Source organism: Thermobia domestica, chromosome 18 (assembly GCF_964235325.1).
Source record: "Thermobia domestica chromosome 18, izTheDome1.hap1.1, whole genome shotgun sequence".
NCBI classification, from domain to species: domain Eukaryota; kingdom Metazoa; phylum Arthropoda; class Insecta; order Zygentoma; family Lepismatidae; genus Thermobia; species Thermobia domestica.
This window is the reverse complement of record NC_137471.1, coordinates 43,462,951-43,484,907: the sequence shown is the minus strand read 5'-3', so window position 1 is coordinate 43,484,907 and position 21,957 is coordinate 43,462,951. Positions and strand designations below refer to the sequence as shown.

The following is a 21,957-nucleotide window of genomic DNA, read 5'->3' as shown; positions in this document are numbered from 1 at the left end:
TTTTGTATGTTGTGTATTTCTGTCTGCGTAGTTGACGGTAACATGGCCCTCACAACGTAACAAGAGTATGAATTCTTCAGTACTATGTAAAGAAGTGCAATTACGGAAAAATATGAGAAACATTTATTTAAAAGCTTCGGAAGGCACTTTCTTCATATACATCGAGTATTAAACGCTTCAAGAGAGGTAGGGGCGTGGTGGCTCTGGTAGAGCGTTCACATCCTGTGCTTAGGGTCCCTGGTTCGCGCCGTGTGGACTTTGTGGTGGACAAACACCGTGCTTGTGGGTTTTCCCGGGGTTCCTTCCACATTCTTCATTCCACCATTTTATTCATTTCTCATCATCACCGTCTCCTTTAGCCTAATCGTCATAATCGTGGGACGTAAAACTGAAAGATTTCATTTCATTTCATTTCATTTTTGCTTCAAGAGAGCAGAAGCTATGGGAAGTGTAATCGATTTACCAAAATTGATTGATTAAAAAAATAACGGATATGAAGGCCCCTGTAACTCTTAGTCCGAAAGTAATGGAATGTTGGTCGCTGTAAATCTTCAAAAGTAACGGAATACAGACCGTAGTGACCCTTAGTTCAAAAGTTACCGACCTCAAGGCAGCAGTGACTGTTAGTCTGAAAGAAGCGACATCCATGGCGCAGTGACTTAGCTCGAAAGTAACAGACATCCAGTCCGTAATGACTGTTAGTTCGGGATTAACATATATCCAGTCCGCAATTGGTTTTAGTCCGAAAGTAGTGGAATACTGGTTGCGATAACTGTTTACTTCAAAAATAACGTAGTGACTGGCCCTTAATGTGAATGTAACAAACATCCAGGCTGCACTGACAGTCTGAAAGTAACAAACATCTAGGCTGCAGTGACTTAGTTCAAAAGAATGGACATCTAGTCCGCAGTGACTGTTAGTTTGAAAGTAATGAGAAATTGGCTGCTGTAATGCTTAGTTCAAAAGCAACGGAATCCAGCCCGCTGTGACTCTTTGTCCGAAAGTAACGGATATCCAGGCCGTAGTGACTCTTAGTCTGAAAGTATGAAACGTCCAGGCTGCAGTGACGCTTAGTCCGAAAGTAGTGGACATACAGGTCGCAGCGACTTAGTTTGGAAGTAACATACTCGTACATCCAGTCCACAGTGACTCTTAGTCCGAATGTAGTGGAATACTGGTCGCAGTTACTCCTAGTTCAAAAGTAACGGAGTCCAAGCCGTAGTGACTGTCCGAAAATAACGTACATCCAGGTTGCAGTGTCACTTGGTCAGAAAGCTATGGTCATGCCGCAGTCACTTGGAAAGTAACGAACTTCCTGTTCGCAGTTGCTGTTATTTCGAAAGTGATGGATATCCAGGCCGCAGTGATTCTTAGTCCGACACTAACAAACATCTGTGTTACAGTGACACTTAGCCGAAAGTAATGGACATACAGGCCACAGTTACTTTTAATCCTAAGCAATCCATACAGATTCTCCTAGTAAAATGATGTGTTTGTACATACAGCTATTAGGAAGAAACTATCCCTGTTTCTTTACAAGGCTGTGCAGGAATTACAGCCAGAGAGCTAAGCGTGCTGTACGGATTATTAACAGTGGTTCATGAAACACTTACTTTCAAATGCATAGGAGTTCAGGAAGTTATGTGGGAAGGAAATGCAATTGTGAATTCTGGAAATTTTACATTCTTTTACGGGGAAGGAAATAAAAATCACCAATTCGGAACAGGGTTTTTCGTTGACAAACGAATCATGTCAGCAATTAAGCGGGTTAAATTTGTTACACGCCCCAAGAGAAGATAAGGATGACAATATAAAAGACAGTTCTTACGAAGAAGTGGAACGAATATTTGACCAACTCCCGCGATACCATGTGGAACATGAAATGTTAGGAGTCTTTATAGGGCAGGCGCGTTAAAATCCGTAACGAGTGCGTTAGAGAAATACAGGATGAACCTAGTAGGAGATCAGGAAGTTAGGTGGGAAGGAAATGGATCTGTGAATTCCGGAAATTTTACTTTCTTTCACGGGGAAGGAAATAAAAATCACCAGTTAGGAATAGGGTCTTTCGTTCATAAACGTATATTACCAGCAATTAAACGGGTTGAATTTGTTACTGACAGACTCTTTTATTACTCTTAAGGGACAGTGGTGTGATATTATTGTTTTAAATGTGCATGCCCCAACTGAAGATAAGGATGACGATGTAAAAGACAGTTTTTACGAAGAAGTGGAACGGATATTTGATCAACTCCCGCGATACCATATGAAAATTCTATTAGGGGATTTCAATGCGAAGGTAGGACGAGAGGATATTTTCAAACCGATTATAGGGAACGAAAGTCTGCATAAGGAAAGTAATGACAACAGTGTTAGACTCGTGAACTTTGCAACATCCAAAAACCTTATCGTGAAGAGTACAAAATTCCCACATCGCGACGTTCATAAATACACTTGGACCTCACCAGATGGAAAAACACATAATTAAATTGATCACGTTTTAGTAGATAGAAGAAGACAATCTAGCATAATTGATGTCCGGTCGTTTAGAGGGGCTGATTGTGACACTGATCACTACCTGGTAGTAGCGATAATAAGAGAAAGATTATCGTTGAATAAAGGAAATACTCAGTATCTGAAAATGGAGAGATTTAATTTAAAGAAGAGAGCCAGATAAGAGAGGAATACCAGGTTTGAAGTTTCGAATAGATTCTCGGCTTTAGAAGATTCGGAGTGCACTAGTGTTGAGGATACTTGGATTGAAATTAGAGAAAGCATTAAAATTTCGGCAAAAGAAAAATTAGGACACGCGGAAATATGTAGGAACAACCCTTGGTTCGACCAGGAATGTATTAAACTATTAGAGAAGAGAAAACAGGCAAAATTACTTTGGCTACAAAATCCGAATGAAATAACTGCACAAAATTCCGTAGACATCAGGCGGGAAACTTCCAAAACTTTTAGAACAAAGAAACGCGATTTTTTTGAAAGCTAAAATTAAGGAACTTGAAGATAATAGTAAAAGTAAAAACATTCGGGACATGTATAAGGGGATCAGCGAATTTAAGAAAGGCTATCAACCTCGTGCTTATATATTAAAGAAAGCTGAAAGCAGCGATCCAAATCGAAATCGATCAACTATCGTCCAAATATTTACCATTCGCCAAATACTCGAAAAGAAGTGGGAATACAATACCCTGGTACATCAACTATTTATTTATTTTAGAAAGGCTTACGACTCACTTAAGAAAGAAACATTGTACAATGTTCTTATAGAATTTGGAATACCGAAAAAGCTAATTACATTAATTAAGGTATGCTTAAATGAATCCCAAAGTAAAGTCGGGTAGGAAAATTTTTGTCTACGAGCTTTCACCTCGAGAATGGCCTGAAACAAGAAGATGCGTTGTCGCCATTATTATTCAACTGTCCTGGAATACGCTATAAGGAAAATCAAAGATAGCAATCAGGGCCTAAAGTTGAACGGTGTTCACCAGGTTATGTCATATGCCGATGATGTAAATTTAATAGGGGATGATATGACAACAATAGATAGAAATGCAGAGGTCTTATTAAACGCTTGCAGGGACATGGGTTTAGAAGTAAATGCAGAGAAAACTAAATACATGGAAGTGCGTCGGGACCGTAATACGGCAAATTATGGATGCGTTAAGATATTAAATAATACTTTTGATAAAGTGGATACTTTCAAATATCTAGGATCAGTATTAACAGACAAAATTCATATTCAGGAAGAAATTAAATGTCGACTAAAAGCAGGAAATTTGTGTTATTATTCTGTTCAAAATCTCTTGTCGTCACTAATTCTGTCGAGGAATTTGAAACTTAAAATATATAAAACGATAATCATGCCTGTTGTTCTGTATGGTTGTGAAACATGATCGCTTACTCTGAGGGAAGAACATAGACTGAAAGTATTTGAGAACAAGATCCTGAGACGAATATTCGGACCCAAGAGGAACGGGAATGGGGAATGGCGGAAACTTCATAACGTGGAACTACATAATTTATACAGTTTAGCAAACATTGTTAGGGTCATAAAGTCTAGGAGGCTTAGGTGGGCAGGTCATGTAGCTAGGATGGAAGAAAGTAGAAACGCTTTCAAAGTCTTGACTGGAAGATCAATCGGAAAACGACCATTAGGAAGCCCTAGGCGCAGATGGCAGGACAGTATTAAGATGGATCTCACATAAATAGGAACACTAAGTAGAAACTGGACCCTGCTGACTAAGGATACAAGTTACTGGAGAGCTTTTGTGAACGCGGCATTGAACCTCCGTGTTCCATAGGTCATAGAGTTAGTTAATTAGTATTGGAAGGATGAAGCATGATTTCATTTGAACATTTACTTTCAGTTCATGGTTACTATGTGCATGGAAAGTGCACGAAAACATATCAAGAGCAGGAATTTCTCCTTAGGTATTTGCCATTATAATTTAATGCGTACGCATAGAAAAGGCTCTGGTTGGCTTTCATCTCTAGATTTTTCCTGTGATTCATTGTGTTCGTGATTTATTGACCCCTATATGCAACTATATTAAAAACTTAACAACTATATGAAACTGACCGATTTGAGACTTTCAGACCTCTTGATGCTTCGATTTCTCCCGATATATTCATGTATAGGTAGATTATTTTCGGAACAGCTACAACTTTTGGCGCGAAGCTAGTTAGCGAGCCGGAACATGGGAGGGGAGTGTTGAGTTGCGCACAGTGAAAGCGCTGTGGTCAGTATGTGTGTGATGTTAGCCACTTGTTTTCACGCTGTTGTAGAAACGTCGTGCTATGCGACTGGATTCAGAGGTGCACGTACGAGTGCTCACAGCTGTTCTGTAAATAACCTACCTATATATACATCATATACATGATGTATATGTCTCATGATACATTTATCTACAAGAATTTTTACGTAACACAGTAGTTGATTAGCACACGAACACCATGTTCAACTTAGAATATTTGATTCCTGGCATTTCTCTTGTTTCACGTATTCACTCCATCGATTATACTTTTATTATTTATTTAATTAATTATTCTTTATTTATATGTTTTAGGTGTTATGACATGAGAAGCACTATTATGGATTTGTTGCCACGGCTCAGTTGTTTTGCGGAGTTTCTTTCAAAAGATGCATATAAAGCCCTTAGTGGTAAGTTTGCTTAAACACTAGCTGAAGTACCCGGTCTTCATACGGGGAGTATAAGGTTTGAGCAGTATATCGTATTTGAAAGTAGAAAAGTGAGTGAAATAAATAAGAAAGAACAATGCCTTTGGCATTGCCCCTGTCAATGTGAGTGACGATTTTGGCGTTCCTTCTGTTTATATGAGTGTAATAAATAAATAAATACGAATAGCAGCGCCGTCCCTATTAATATGAGTGAAATAAATAAATACCTAAGAGCAACGACTTCGGCGTTGCCTGTCAGCTCCCGGACAGCGTGTCATATCTCTTCTTGCCTAAATTTGGCCGCAGAAATCATCCGGACTGTCACCAATAAGCTTAGTGACCCCGAAGAGCATGAATTTGACACTAATATCTGTCATTTTGAACATGCTATTTCTCACACTCTGTACCCCCATTACGATAATGGTTAAAGTTAAACGGCAGCGGAAATGTTATTGTTCATCTCAGCGACTCCGAAATCTGTGCATTTGACACTAATATCCGGGGTGCCGGACCTCGTTTTGTGCGTACATTTTGACCCCCCCCCCCTCCCGTATAATTTGCGCCCTTCCGAAATTCGAAAAAAAGACCCTGGGCAATTAGATCTAAAAATCTATCCGTGCGCCAAATGTGGTGGCTGTAGGTTACTCCGTTCTACGCTGATGGCAGACAGACAAATACACACATTATTTTATTAGTAGTAAAGATTAGTTTAGTCATATATTCAGTATTGAATTTATGTACATTACACATACTAGTAGAAAATAATTAGAGCAAAGCTCCTCTTTACTCCTTTAGGCATTCATTTTTCCGGATACTACTCCCTGATTCTTGAACCGATTTTCACCAAATTTAACCTGGTGATTCGAGAGCGCGCGCTGAGTGTCGTAAGGGATCGCATGTCCCAATCGGTCATATCATTAAGGAATAATCACCAAAAAACGGGATGTCTATACAGTTAACATTGGAAAAGCATTAGGCAGCCGAATTCTCATTGTAAACAAGGGAAAACAGAATTTTCGGTATTAGAAATAGGACGAAGCCCTTTTCATTTTGTTCTGTGAACACAATTTTTCAAAGCCAAGTTCAACTATTTGCATGTTCGTTCACGATAACAATTGGTACACTAAAAATTCTATGCATAATTAATAAAGATCGATCTCCTCGTTCCAAATTTGCGATTATTGCATACCTAGTTTAAACTACATTATGAATGGAGGAAGCAACCGCTCTTCTTGGCATAGTATGTTTTTGTGGCATAAATTTCACGATATTTAAAGTGTGAAAAATGAGTGACTGGACCAGAAATCTCATCATCTTGGCACACACATTTTTCATATGAAGATCCACACTCAAAATATTCCACGAATATTTTCTGCAATGTTTACAACTTCAGTTGTCATTCAGATACTAAATTGGTTTTCTCATCGAACAAGTTTCCTAATTTTTTCCTACGTTTTCCTCGGTTCTTGAAATGATAGGTCGTCCGCGGCATTTATCTTCTTGGATGTCCTATACTTGTGAACGAGACATACAGTCTTTTCCGTAATCGGCAGTAAGCCATTAGAAACACTCCGTTGTTCAGTTTTACTAAAAGAAATTAGTCGATCGTACAATTATAGGTAAAGAGTATATTTTCAGCATAACTATGCATGTATACTATATCATAAAGAAGAACGATGTTCTAATAGGGGCTACAAATGTGTCCCTGGTACTCTGCTTGGATCATCTTTGGTACGGTAGACGGAGAAATTATTTGAATGACTGTGAGTAGTGACGTACGTAGAAGTTCAAGTTGGGGGTTCAAACTACCAACTTCATATAGGTTTATATATCTTAATAAGGTAAATGTTTATTTTTGCACATCTTGCTAGAAGGCTAGAAGGCCCCGCAACCCTTCTTGTGTACGTCACTGACAATTAGATTCATTTTGTACTAGGTGTACTTCACATGCTTGTTGTAGTCCAAAGATAGCGAACAAATCAACGTAAGTGGTAGTAGGAATTGCCAAGCTTTTTGAGTTATTTTAGTTATTAAATATAAAGCGTACAATTTTCTTGTGAATATTGGTGTTTTTGTTATTTACGGAAGATCTGTGATTTGCTACAATCTATCATTAATTATTTTTCTTACAGTGATGTTAGAGAATGGATGGAATGCACAGGAACAAGCTGAAGGTGAATCCATTGAATGGCGTAGAAAATCCCGAATGATGCGTGTTAGTCTATCAACAAAACCGATCGTATGGCACATGAATTCAAGTTTCTCGAGAGACTATAGGTAGTATTGCATTTAATACTTAATTATAACTGCGTTATTACAGGATATTCCCCCTTTCCTTTAAGAAATGACAAATTCAAATATAGTACAAGAGGCCGCGGTGGCTCAGTGGTAGAGCGTTCACCTCTAATGCATGGTGTCTCGGGTTCGATCCCGGCTTCCGCCAAGTGAACTTTGTGGTGGACAAACACCGTGTACGTAGGTTTCCTCGGTGTTCTCCCGTTTCCTCCCACTTACTTCATTCCACCATTTCATTCGTTTCTTATCATCACCGTCTCCTTTAGCCTAGCCGGCATAACCGTGGGACGTAAAACTTAAAAGATTTCATTTTTCAAATATAGTACGTTTGGTGAATCGTGGTCTGGAGTTCATTTTCTGATGAAATTTTTCGTCTCTTTTGGTATTCACTCAGAATCGAGAAGGAATTGGAAAACCACTTGTATTAAGAAATAGGGAACAAAAGTAGAAAGTGGAACCTGATGTACTAATTACAGTAGCAGTGTAACCAGCAAGTTTTTCTAGAGGCACCCTTTGTCAAGAGGACCAGGCTTTTTTAATACTAAAAGCAAACTAAAAAAATCTCTTTCACAATGTGAAAGTATCAATTACTTACCATATACATACACATACACGTAAATATACACTATTATTATTATTATTATTATTATTATTATTATTATTATTATTATTATTATTATTATTATTATTTAGTCAAATGAGATTAAAGATATTTTTATTTGATATGTTATTATAAAAAAAATTCTTCATTTGCTGTAAGTATCAAACAAGTTGAAAAATACGTAACAGACAAACACATTTAGGGGGAGGAACAGGTATCATTTACCCTTCCGTGGTTAAACCCCTGGATTACACACAAATCTTCAGGTCGCTTGGAAGAACATACTCCATCTTCAGTTGAATATCTAGGTAGTTTAATTTGGATTATATTACATTAGTATGATGTGTTGAATATAATCATTAACTTTCAATACTCAAGTTATAATTTAAGTTATGCCCACTAGGTAACAGAAAGACAGAATCAGTATCACTTTTTCTCATAAGATTATAATGAGTATGATACCAGGTGTATCCTAGAATTCAGCTTATAAAATGGCAGCAGTTAATTGCCGAAAATTTGTTGTTCGGAATATATGCACATTGTGTCCCATAATTTTCCGGAGCAGAATGAGAAAAGTGGAAGCGCATACGTAATGAAGCTTTTGGGTATATACTAGGTTACCTGAGTCAAATATGCGTAAGTATTTATTTCAATACATAGTAAACAGGAAATGCTAGAAAGTGGAATGTCAGTATGTTTGTAAGTAGTGGTGATCACTGTCGATAGCGTTCCGGATGCATGCTAACATTTTGAGAAACAAAGTGCAGTTGTAATTTTGATGCTCTGAAAGCTTCTATTCACTGTATCAGCGATGATGGCGCGTGGCTTCTTTCAATGTGTCAGCGTGCTTCTGGAGCGCTGGCAGCGTGTCATTTTCAATGTTGGACTTTGCCTATAAACATCCTGACATGTAAGTTTTCTAGTTTCAGGTTTATTAGATTTTAAAATATATCCTTACGCATATTTGAGTCGGACAACTTTGCATTACTGAAAATACAATCATTGTGGTTCAGTATACGAATGAAACTCCCATAAAGCTTGTGAAATCACTTGCAGAAATCGTTGACGTGAATAGGAGTGAGATAATCGGTCGAAGCTCTTTGAATGTCTGGAAAAGCACCAAACTAAGTTTCAAGGAGCAGAGAAATCAGAAGAAGAGAGGATGATCAAGCAGAACAATCCCTTTGTGGGCTAGTACAGATCAGTGACTTGATGAATTGTCACTCAAAAGAGACCATGTATCCTAATATCGATGTTGTGATCTAACCCATTGAGTTCGTGCTCACAGACGCTTCAAAACCTCAAAGTAGAATTCCTCTATAACCGTCTGTGCAATGAGAATAATTCTCTTTAAATGATACTAATGGCGTAGAACATGATGAAGCATCGTTTTGATGTGGAACTTGTGCAGTTTTTTTTTTTTTATTATTATTATTATTACAGTGAAACCTGTCTTCAGCGGAATCGAGCGGGCCTCGCAAAAATTTCCGTTAAAGACAGGTTTCCACTTAATGGAGATAGACCTTTCCGTTAAAAAAAGTATATATGCTTATAACGAACATAATGAGAAAATATATTGATGTACGCAACTTGTTCAATTACAGTACTTTTTCCTTCTACGGATTAATACCCAAAAAAACTTAAAATAAACACAAAATATGCTGTGCACACTTTCCTTTATTTTTCCCAATAGTCAAGCAGGATTTTTTGCATACATTGCTACTACTTGGCTGCGGTATACTTCAGGACACAGAAAAGCTTTCTCTGGAATTTTGAAAGTCCTCTGAACTCTTTCCTCCTTGTTTTCACGACACGTGATGGAGATATATAACTTCTGCTTTACCTCAATTCCTTTTTTCCAGAACTTTGTTTTGTCAGTTTTCTTCTCATTTTTGTTGGCTGTCGCTAGTTGCTATACAAGCGGAACAGAAGTACGCCTACAAAGAAGACTGACAGCTGACATGCTACGTAGGACTAGCGAAAAATTGTGGGAGCTGAATATGAGTAGTGATTGACGAAGGTCAACACTGCCCATAAAGATTTAACAAAAGAACGAAGTATTTATCGCAGACAGTATATGTTTACCCTCTCACAGGATGTTTAAAAAGTTTCTAAACGATGTAGTCTGAAACTCAGAATTTTCCGTTAAAGGTTTGTTTTGCTTTCCGTTGTCCGCATAACACAGTTTCCGCTTAATGAAGGGACTTTTACATGTCTTTTACTCCAAAATCCGTGGGACCATGAAATATTTCCCTTTAAGACAGTTTTCCGTTTAATAAAGGGTCCGTTGAAGACAGGTTTTACTGTATTATTATTATTATTATTATTATTATTATTATTATTATTATTATTATTATTATTATTATTATTATTATTTACTCTAACTCTTCCACACAAAAATCTGGCGTTTGGTTAATGGTTCATATTTGAATACTATGTTCCGTCACTTGTCACGATAGTTTTCATGTAGGTTACACTTTCGCTTGCTGCTTTTGTTTTTCTTTTCCAACATAATTGACCTGGGTTGGTGTTGCTTGTATTGCTGTAGTTTTTCAGAGAGTCTTTCCACAAGTCCAAATTTACCTGCAAGAGCTCGAAAACAGGGTAATTCGAGGAGAAGCATTTTTTCCAAATCATACACGTGCCTTCAACGAAATAGAACTACGTATGCCCTTGATAATGTAACTAAAAAGATTGATAAGATTTGTTTAGGAACCCCGAAACCTTGATCTGTGCTCATTGAAGGATTTTTATTTTAATTAGGAGTGCTTTAAAAGCTTTTCTTTTCAATAGATATCAAGATCATGGAATAGATCCATTTCATCTATCATGTATATTCATTTGTCATTCATTTAGCTGTGTCATCTTCATGATGACTTTTGAGAGTCAAGCAAACTTAGGATAAAACGTCTCAAAGAACGTCAACCCTTTTTTTCCAGATCCCTGCGGTATTGGTTGAGTGATGATTTACTTCCCAAAGCTGGTCGAGAAGTTCTGGAGGATGCGCTGAAAGTAAGTTAGATTCAATCTTTTAAAAGCTTAAATATTAATACAATGTTCGGCAAGCATATATTGTAATCACGCTCGACTTTAGCCATAGGATTTTGTATTTTGTATTTATTTTCATTCTTTTTCATACAAATTGTTCACAACGTGAACGTATAAGTTGGAAACGTCACAAGAATATTGAATGTGTACATATTTATACATTTAAATCTTACATACAATATTAAAAACAGTCAATTTAAGTTAAAGAGGTACATTGTTTTCTTATTCTAATTTACTAATAACGATATAAAACAAAATAACAGTTAATAAACCCTTACTTTATAAATATGCAAAGAATATATATATATACTTTAAATCTTATTAACTACAGACATTTTTTGGTATAACTGGTTATGGATTTGCGAGATATTCTTCTACAGAATAGAAGCAGTGATCGAGTAGGTAGTACTTGATAGCTTTATTGAAACAGGATGTTTTGTTTTTTAAAGTGGAAGGAAGCTTGTTATAAATATTCACTGCCATAGGGTATGTATTATTCTTATGCACCTCTAAACGTGAAGATTCATGAAGATCCGACGCTTATCTTGTATTATGCAAATGAATATCTGAGTTCAACCGGAAGCTGCTTGTATCTATCTATTTATCTTTTCTTACAAACTTTAGGAGTTCATATATATATATATATATCGGGTGTTGCAAAATAAGTGTTACAACTCTTGGGAGGTGACTCCTACCACTGAGACAAGAAAAAAAGTTCTCTTGAACTTTCGGCTATCGGACATAGTTTCAGATCTACAAGGTGCCGAAAGCGTGGGAAAATGACTTTCGGACGCCAATAGTTCGGAAACTATCCAACATAAAGAGGGCAGGTAAAAAATTCACTGAAGAAGTAATACCTGCTGTATTGAATTTTGCAAGTTTCACAATCCTACCATGCACGCGCAAGGGATTCCCCAAAGGAACGTAGGGAGTCCCGGATAATCTGCCAAATGAAAATTGGTCTAAATGGATATGAATTGATAGTGTTTCTACCAGGTAACAATAATTCGTTTGTATTAAGTCGATATCTGGAACAAATACAAAATGGCGGACACCTTCATGCACGTTGTGTGTGGTTGCATAATCGCCAGGTACGGATGCTGGCCAACAGTGACGTTCTGAGTATTAAGTGTAGCGAATTTGTACTCAAATACTCTAGAAAGACATCTGGAGTGTCAGTAGAGAACAACGGATGTAGCAGGGTGGTTCACATGTGTGGAAACACTAACGAAAAATGCCCAGAAATGCACTCATACTAAGTAAACGTGAGTTCAAAGCGTCGGAAATGTAAGGAATCAAGAACATGAAAACCATTGCCGATTCATCAATAATATTTCATCAGTCAGACGCAATATGATGTGCACTGTTGCATACCAATAAGGATGCAACAACTGAGATCAAGTTGAAATTGTGCAAGGGGACTCACTAAGAAACTGGGTAAACTAAATGAATGTCTCTAATAGGATCGCATAATCGATCTTGAAATGTGGCCAATGTGTGTATTGATATCGACATGTAGCTAATGGACAAATGTGAACATGTTCCACCACTACTGGGGCACCATCTCACGTGCGAAAACTAGGAAAATAAAGTTGTACATTCTGCTATTACATCTGGTGCACTTTTTGGTAGATCGTAACTACAACACGATTGTAGCAATCTCCCTCTTTGTTTGGGACATTGTCCCACAGTCGAGACATATGAAAAGAAATCTCTTAATCCATGGTTCAAATTCTGAAAGAGCGTGAAAATAACAAACTTGTATCATGTCCCACGTCTTCTGGGGCATATGACGTACTCGAAATATACGAAAATACTTCCAGAAATGTGTATCTTACACACAGTGCACATGCCAAGACAAAGACGAAAATGAACCAATTTGGCGCATGTAACACTACAGCTGGAACATCATACATATGGAAAATAATACGACATGAGAAATAGGAAGAAATGTCTTAAACCTCTGATTGTTTACAACTGTGCAGTAGGAGTAACAAAATGAAACACACAAGAATGTCGGGAGACTGTACAAGAGCGCTTGCCAAACAAAGTGAGTACTCCTTAAAGAAATGAATACAGAGAAAGTCAGGCTCCCTCTAGCCTGAGGGTTAGAGTGCTCGATTTCGCTCGCGTGGTCGGAGTTTCCAATCCTACTGGGAGCCCAGGGCTTCAGCATCAAGACCCGAGTAGTTAATTTCCTATTTTTCCCACGTGGGACAGTGTCCCAGCAGTAGTGGAACATGTTCACATTTGTCCATTAGCTACATGTCGATACCAACGCACACATTAACCACATTTCAATATCGATCATGCGATCCCACTAGAGACATTTATTTAGTTTACTCAGTTTCTTAGTAAGTCCCCTTGCACAATTTCCACTTGGTCTCAGTCGTTGCATCCTTATTGGTATGCAACCGTGCACATCATATTGCTTCGGTTTGAGGTAATTTTATTGGTGAATTGGCTTTCATGTTCTTGACGCTTAATCCTTACATTTCCGACGCTTTGAACTCACGTTTACTAAGTATGAGTTCATTTCTGGGCATTTTTCGTTACGTGTTTCCACACATGTGTATCACCCTGCTTCATCTGTTGTGCTCTACTGACACTCCAGATGTCTTTCTGGAGCATTTGAGTACAAATTCGCTACACTTAATACTCAGAACTTCACTGTTGGCCAGCATCTGTACTTGGCGATTATGCAACCACACACAACGTGCATGAAGGTATCCGCCATTTTGTAGTTGTTCCAGATATCGACTTAATACAAACGAATTATTGTTACCTGGTAGAAACACTATCAATTCATATCCATTTAGACCAATTTTCATTTGGCAGATTATCCGGGACTCCCTACGTTCCTTTGGGGAATCCCTTGCGCGTGCATGGTAGGATTGTGAAACTTGCAAAATTCAATACAGCAGGTATGACTTCTTCAGTGAATTTTTTACCCGCCTTCTTTATGTTGGATAGTTTCCGAACTATTGGCGTCCGAAAGTCATTTTCCCACGCTTTCGGCACCTTGTAGATCTGAAACTATGTCCGATAGCCGAAAGTTCAAGAGAACTTTTTTTCTTGTCTCAGTGGTAGGAGTCACCTCCCAAGAGTTGTAACACTTATTTTGCAACACCCGATATATATATATATATATATATATATATATATATATATATATATATATATATATATATATATATATATATATATAAAAGAGAACGTACAAATCCTTTGTTAGCTCATCACGCTAATACGGCTGAACCAATTTCTTTCATTTTTGGGGGGTTATTAGGATTTGGACCCTAGATGGTTTTTATCATATCACTTTAATTTTCAATTACCAGTGTCTTGAGATAATTGACCATTCAAGTGTCCATAACGTACAAATCCTTTGTTATTAGTTCATCATAGCTAAATCTAACCGTATTTATATGCAACCCACATGACCGTGTCACTCGGCGGGTTAACATAAATGACAGGCGATATAATGTTAACATTTACTCCAATCTTCTATGGTTTTTATCATATCACTTGAAAGCGAAAAAGTAAAAATTATCTAAGTAACAAAGTTTATTGCGTTCCAGGGTGACCGCAGCGAAGCGGGGTGAACGCTGCTAGTATATATATATATATATATATATATATATATATATATATAGTAAGATTTCAAGAAATTTAAATAATTGAAGGGTAAGGGGAAAAAACGAGAAATGTCCATGTGTGTGCTTTATCGGGTACTTTGTCCTATCTGTTGGTGACTCTTGGTAGTATTTGACTGTATATGAAAGCATCCGTAGATGTAAAAATATCCATGTATAAAGGGTCAAAAGTTTTGACTAATCCTATTCTTTTTTACGCGGGTTTCAATATTAAAACGCCGTTTTCTCGAAAATACAATTTTGTGACATTCCTTCTTTTTCCCCCTTACCCTTCATATATGTCTACAAGAAGTTCAAGGTTTACTTCCGGTCATAAACCTTAAAGCTCTCTTTTGTAAAACGAATATGGAATGTAGCAGTGCAGTAGATTCCCAGAATATAATACCATATTTAAATTTAGAATGAAAAAGTCCAAAATAAGTTGTGAGCACGGTTCTGATTGGTTGGAGTTCTCGCCACGTAGCATACATATAGCACAAATCAAACGCCACTTGCAGTCGATCCTCGTAGCCGAGCATGCTAGCGAACGGACTAGTAATGGAAATTGCTTTTGGTCGTGGGTTCAAACCCAACCCGAGGAAAGTTTTTTTTTTTTTAATTTTCATAACATTTTTTTATCATAAAATAAGATAAAGATAATATTCATTTGCCCTTGTACGTATTATATAATGCATAAATTGTACTTTTTCAACCATTTACCTAGAGATTTCTCTCCTCACCCTTGGGGTGTACTTAAATTTATATTGAAGTTACACCATCCGGTCGTAACGTAATGTCACGTGGTAATTAGTCGACTATTCACACACAACTTTATTGATAAAAAAAAAAAAGTGATTTACTTACGTTACGAAACATAGCTGAGCGAGCGAAGGGGTTAGAAGGCCCGCAGGGCTCGTTTTATTCCACCTTTGGCCCCATGATAATACCACGTGACACTACGTCACATTCGGTTGGTGCAACTTCGATATAAATCTAACCTTACCTGTTTCTTTGTGACCAACTTAAAAACAGTTGGCTAGGTTATGGGTTCGGCAAATACCATTTAATCTGAGGAAGCTTTCGAGCCTCCAACGTCGCCTCATGACATCATATCATTTACTTGTGTATACTTTTGTATTTTCTTTCCGTACTTTCATCTGCCGTACTGAAACTTAATTTAATTGTTTGTTCTCAATATTTTCATATCCGCTCCAAAGTAAAATAAGGTAATTTTAATTGCTAACGGAAGGGTACTTGACATGTTTTCAATAAATCGAGTAATCGGTGTGTTCCAACCTCTTTGACCTTCCCATTATGTCTCATTGTCTTTTCATAATAGTGTTCTGCTATATTATTCTGTTGCTACATTTGCATTTATGATAAAGGAATTCGTTATACGTTTTGTTATGAAAAATTGTAATTGATATTTTTTTTTTTTACATGTTAAGTTTCAATGTACGACCAAGTGAAACCCTGTAACACACGGTTTTTTATTCGATCTGGTTGAATAATATTTTATTTTCTGTGTAACTGGAAGCCTAATTGTTTCATCTACACATTTATTGCTTTCGAGCGACGATAGAAAAGAAATATAATGATAGTGAAAAAAAAAATCGTATTGGAGATTTGAACAAATTGACACGTTTTATGGTCTTTTCATACGCAAACAATTATTTTGAATGTCTGTCCGTTTGTTCGTCCATATGCTAACATGTTCACTTGCCTAGAGGCTATACCGTTCAACAGGATGTCCATATTCTGGAAAGTCAGTGAAAGTGTGGAAAGTAAAATGTATTCGGGAAAGTCAGGGAAATGGCTGATTGGTCAAGGAAAAATCGATTTAGGTCAGTTGTTCAATTATTGAATTTATGAAATAGTAAGTTTATTATCGGCCTAATTCATATGTTTGTAAATTTACATTCTTTTGGATTAAAGAAAATTTTAAAAAGAAAGAAACAGAAATGGAGAGAGAATAAGGCCAGCTATGAGGAAGGTGGAGGCTGTTTTTTTTTTTTTTTTTTTTTTTTTTTTTTTCTTATTTTTAAATTATTCAGTGGTCAGGGAAATGTGGAACTTTGGTCATGGAAAATCAGGGAATTTTTTGCGCCAAATTGTGTGGATATCCTGTTCAAATATCCGTATCAAATTTTCAACTGAAAGTTCTTTTATAAGATTCTCTAAGTTCCATCATTCTGTTTTCTTTTTCTTTCTTTCTACCCTAAAAACAAGATTGTTTACGCAAGAGTGAAAATTAAAAAAAAAAAAAAATGTTTCTCGAAAACTGCTTTAACGATTTTGTTTGTTTCATATATCATTATTTCATTTACAACCGTATAATCATATTTCTGAAAAAAATTAAAAAAAAAAAAATCAGAAGAGTAGTTTACTTTTGAGGGTGTGTTCTTGTTTAGAACGATTTTCTTAACGCCACAGGCAATTTTGTTCATATTTTATTAACAGCCTGACAATATGGCATGACTTTTTTGTTATGAAAAATCTACAATTAATAATTTACTCTTGGGTGAGTTTTTTTAGAGCGATTTTCGCAGAAACGTCTCAGTCGATTTTGTTCATATACCTGGGTATAATAAATACATGTTTCTGAACAAACCCACAGTACAGGATAAGTCATTTCTTATTAAGCAGTGCACAAGGAGCAGTTTGCTTTTGTTGTCAGTTTTTTTTTTTTTTTTTAAATCATTACTTCTTATAAAATATCCATAAGGGATAGTTTACTTTTGGAGTTTCCTTTGGACGAAGTGTCCGTTAATATAGTATAATTGTATTCGTATATTTTACAAATGAATGTTCCAGTAATAACTACAGCATAACGTAATTTAGTTCTAAAAAATCAGAGCGAGAAAGTTTAGTGCGGTGGCCCTCGCCGTGTATTGTTAATTCAGTCGGGCAACGTATGTTCAAAGATTCAATGCACAGGGTTTCTCACAGAAATGCATTGGTTCAGTTAAGGAGAAAAGTAGTTTAAACTTGGATGTAGTGTGGGGTCCCAGAATGACGTACCTTGGTGAAAGGTACGTAGTGTAAGTAATAATGAAACATTTGCTTTATTCTTTATGTATGAACGAAAGACGATTAGCATGTACGAAGGTAAAAGCTATTTTCAAACCAAATTGAGACACACACACACACACACAAAAAAAAAAAAAAAAAAAAAAAAAATGTGATCGTACTCTAATTATTTTCGATTCATGGTTCGTATGTCATTGTCCTTAGATTGAACCGTGCTTTTCAGTGATACCATACACATTTGTCACGATCCATAAATTCGGAAAAAATTTTGGAAAGTTTCCTGAAGCAGCTATTTCTCTTTTTATAATTTGGGCGCTTTTATTTTGGCTCTAGGTTCCCACACGAGTAGATGGCCTAGACCAGGCGTGGGGAACTTTCTTTGTTTCAAAGGCTACATTGAGAATGCCCATTACCCAAGAAGGCAGCATTTGATAGTTTTCAGTGGACCTAATTTTTGTAGTTATTTTAGAGTTATTAGTCACTTAATTACATCAGTCATTTACATGGAAGTGCGTATACTATAACATATTAAAAAAACAATGTTAGTAATTTAGCATTCATTTACCTTTTACTCAACTCTTATACTTATTTTTCGTATATTTCATATTCCTTATATAATTTACCATTTTTCACTACAGCTCCAGAAGGCTGCACTTAATAATTGTGAAGGCTGCAGGTTCCCCATCCCCGTTCTAGGTTATACATTTGCCAAGTTTCATAAGTAAATGATTTGTAGTATTTAGAACTTTTCAAACCAAAGGCAACATTTTTTTTTGTAGCTAATATGATTTAGGATGAGAGGGGGGGGGGGAGAGTGATATTTGAGACAGAGAGTATGGTTTGATATGTAAATTTTAGTTCGGTCCTTTCTGAACAGTCCTTTCTGATGTACGGAAACCCACACACAATGTAAGGTAATTTAGTACATTTTAAGACCAGATAAATGACAACACCTGCTCAAGAATAACACGCTGATTCAAGGATTTTTAAAAAGGTTAATGAAACTTAACCTTCTGAACGCTGATAATCTCTATTTATCCCTTCCTTGTATACTTCTTTTCATACCGTAGAAGGGACCCAAAATAATCTGAAGCATTGTGTGGTTGGTTTAATATTGAATGGTAAATTAAAATCTTTTCTAACACAGTTTAATTCTGGTACCATTCTGGAGCAAAATTCGTCTTGTAGAGTGACAGAACGCTTTTTGCTAATTAACGATTTTATGTGAACCGTCATTATAAATACTGAAGTAGAAAATGAAACGAAACGTAATTCCCAGTTTAACGTGAACTGGGAAAGTCACACGCTTATGCCCGTAAGGAAACGGATCAATAAGGCAGCTGAATGATGATAAAAGAATTGGTGGAATGAAATTGTGGGAGGAAAGGGAGTATGCCAAGGGAACTCATGGACACGATGTTATCCACCACGAACTTACTTCGCCGAGAATCGAACCAGGAACCTCATGCTCTACCACTGAGCTACCATGCTTCCCTATACTGAAGTAGTACGTAATTAAGAAATAATATATACACATTAGTGTATTATTATTTTATTAACATCTCATGAGTATGTACCGATACTAGGGAGACGATGATAATGAGATGGATAATAGTGAAATAAAGAAAGTGGGAGGAAACTGGAGAAGCCCGAAAACACGCGATGTTTTTCCACCACAAAGCCCTCTCGACGGGAGCTGGAATGGAACCTTGGAGTACACCCAGCAAAGGTAAGCGATGATTTTACTTTATACTAAACCTTATTTCCCGTGTAATCTTTTTTCTTATGTTTTTTATTATTTATTTATTTATTTTACCTTTATTCCAGGTTCTTCGGGAATATCTGAACAATGATGAGAGTCTTTATGTTTATAACGAAAATATGGGTCTTCGTGATCTTTTAATTACGACTTCCCTGCGTAAGTAATAAAGGTTATTTGTTATGACCGTGTTTTGTGTACCATAGTAATTCCGTTATTTCAATGTTCATGTGATATAATTACAGTACTTATTCACCCCATATTTATACAGTATTTTTCTTAACTTTCTTTCGTGAATGATCAAATCAACAACATATAGAGCCCGTGAGTCACCTCTGCCCGTCCCGAAGACTTGGGAAGAAGGAAGGAGGAGGATCTTACCTCATAATTTTAGTGATATTTTTCCTTTCGTGTATGGCTTTCTGTAGTCATTTATTTTGAAATTTTAAAGTTTAAAAAAAAAAAAAAAAAAAAAAAAGCGGAGAACTTTGTTGAAATAAAGAAATAAAACGGAAAATGTTCGTAATATACATAAAATCGGCTTTATTTGACAGTCATTTTATGGCATTAATGTTGCATTATGATTAAGGGCATGTGTCCACCGCGGCTGGCGCGTACATGGTGTATGTAATGTGGAGGTCCAATTTTCACACATTCTTCGCAGTAAGTCAGGCTGTATTTCGGCAATAACGCATCGAATATTGGCTTCCAAATGCTCAGTTATTTCTGGTTTCTCGGCGTAGACATGCGACTTTACATATCCCCCAGAGAAAATAATCTAATGGCGTCAAATCGCATGAACGAGGTAGCCAGTTAATAAGTGTTGAACGTAATACCCGTTGAGTTTGTTGAATTGAGCCATGGTTTTTCAAAAAAAATTGCACAATTTGCAAACGTTACTCCGGCGTGAGTCTATTCATGATGAATTTCCAAACCAAGTGAACCTCAAAACAACCGAAGAGTGTAATATCAGCTGTCACAGAAAACAGTCTTACCAGTTTAAAGTTTTCCGTCTCTTAAAAAAAAAAAAAAAAAAAAAAATAAGAAAAAAACTTTGGAATTTCTTGTTTTTCTTTCCTTTTTTCGGTCCTGATTTAATATAAACTGAGACACTTGCACTGCATTTAAGCAAGACTGCCTTTGATTTTATTCAGGTTTATTAATCCTTTCTGTTTTCTATCTACTGGATTAGTAACCATAATACTCTGTCTTGGGTTTGTTGTATAAATATTCTGTTTCCTTTAGATATTGGTGTTAAATTTACCGATTGTCTTACCTGAGTCTTCGCTCTCTTGCATCATTCAAAGGGCAACACATCAATATAAGTGCGAGCCAAAATAATATATTAAATATTATTTTTGTCCTGCATCCATGAAGAAAGTGAGAGTGGTATAATATATTCAAATCTGTATGTCGTTCAGGCTTTCAGTTATTTTCACATCATATGATATTACAGAAAAAAGCGCATAGAAAGAGATCACACCCAGATTTTAATATTTCAATCATACCCGGAACCCGATTTTACAATTAACAGTATCTGTATCGAAGAATTAAATATTGGCATAGAATTGGAACATTATAAAACTAACTCCTACGTAATTTGTTGTTTTCGTATAAACAAAACAAAATTTGGTTCCGGGTGTGACACATACAAGCATGTCACTTCGGAAAACTTTAAAAAAAAAAAAAAATCACAATTACGCACCTCAGTTTTCTAAAACTTGGATCGGAGAAACTATTACGAGGCGTAATTGAAAAGTAAGGTCCATCGACGTATAGTGAAATGGGGGTAGGCCGGAACACAATTTCACGCATTCATCGCCAGCGACGGACTATTGACGAAGCCACTGCAGTGATTGTCTTGATTCAGTAGGAGTTTGACAGACGTGAAAGGCAGATCGCAATGGCCGCGAGAATTGTCTCCCGCTAGTTGTGAAGTGCGCAATGTGATACGATTTTCGCTTGCAAAAGGAATTTCTGCTGCTGATATTCATCGGGAGTTGTGCCTAGTGTATGCACCTACAGTAATGAGTGCAGGAAAGGTTCGCAAATGGTGTCTCGCGAGTTTCAAAATGGCCGCACCAAAGTGTACAATGAAGACTGGTGTGGCAGGTCTAGTGTTCAGACTGATGACCTCGTGGAGTTGTGATAAACTTATTTTTGCATTATTTTGGTGTATCCAGTTCAGACAATTACTTCCCTTTTATTTTAAAAAGACTGCAACATTCACAACAGCGCTATGCATCCTCGCACGGATAGGAACGTCCTGCAGACGATGGGATCGTCCTGTAGACGATCGCCTTGGCAATCAGCGGCAGCCAATCACAGCGTTACCTGTGATTACGTCATCTGGTAGACGGAGCTCGCGCAGACTGCGAGAACAAGAGAGAATTCGCGGGAAGCA

General features: G+C 36.8%; 1 protein-coding gene across 2 annotated transcripts in view; it reads left to right on the top strand.

Annotated features, from left to right (window-relative positions):
* LOC145675765 (uncharacterized) overlaps positions 1–21,957 on the top strand; it is a 182,412-nt gene that overhangs the window by 44,201 nt on the left and 116,254 nt on the right. For both annotated transcript variants that reach the window (XM_081746425.1, XM_081746424.1), the window contains exons 11-14: positions 5,073–5,167; positions 7,318–7,462; positions 11,021–11,093; positions 19,622–19,712. In XM_081746425.1, coding sequence (XP_081602551.1) covers positions 5,073–5,167; positions 7,318–7,462; positions 11,021–11,093; positions 19,622–19,712 — 404 coding nt within the window. The remainder of the gene's footprint in view (positions 1–5,072; positions 5,168–7,317; positions 7,463–11,020; positions 11,094–19,621; positions 19,713–21,957) is intronic.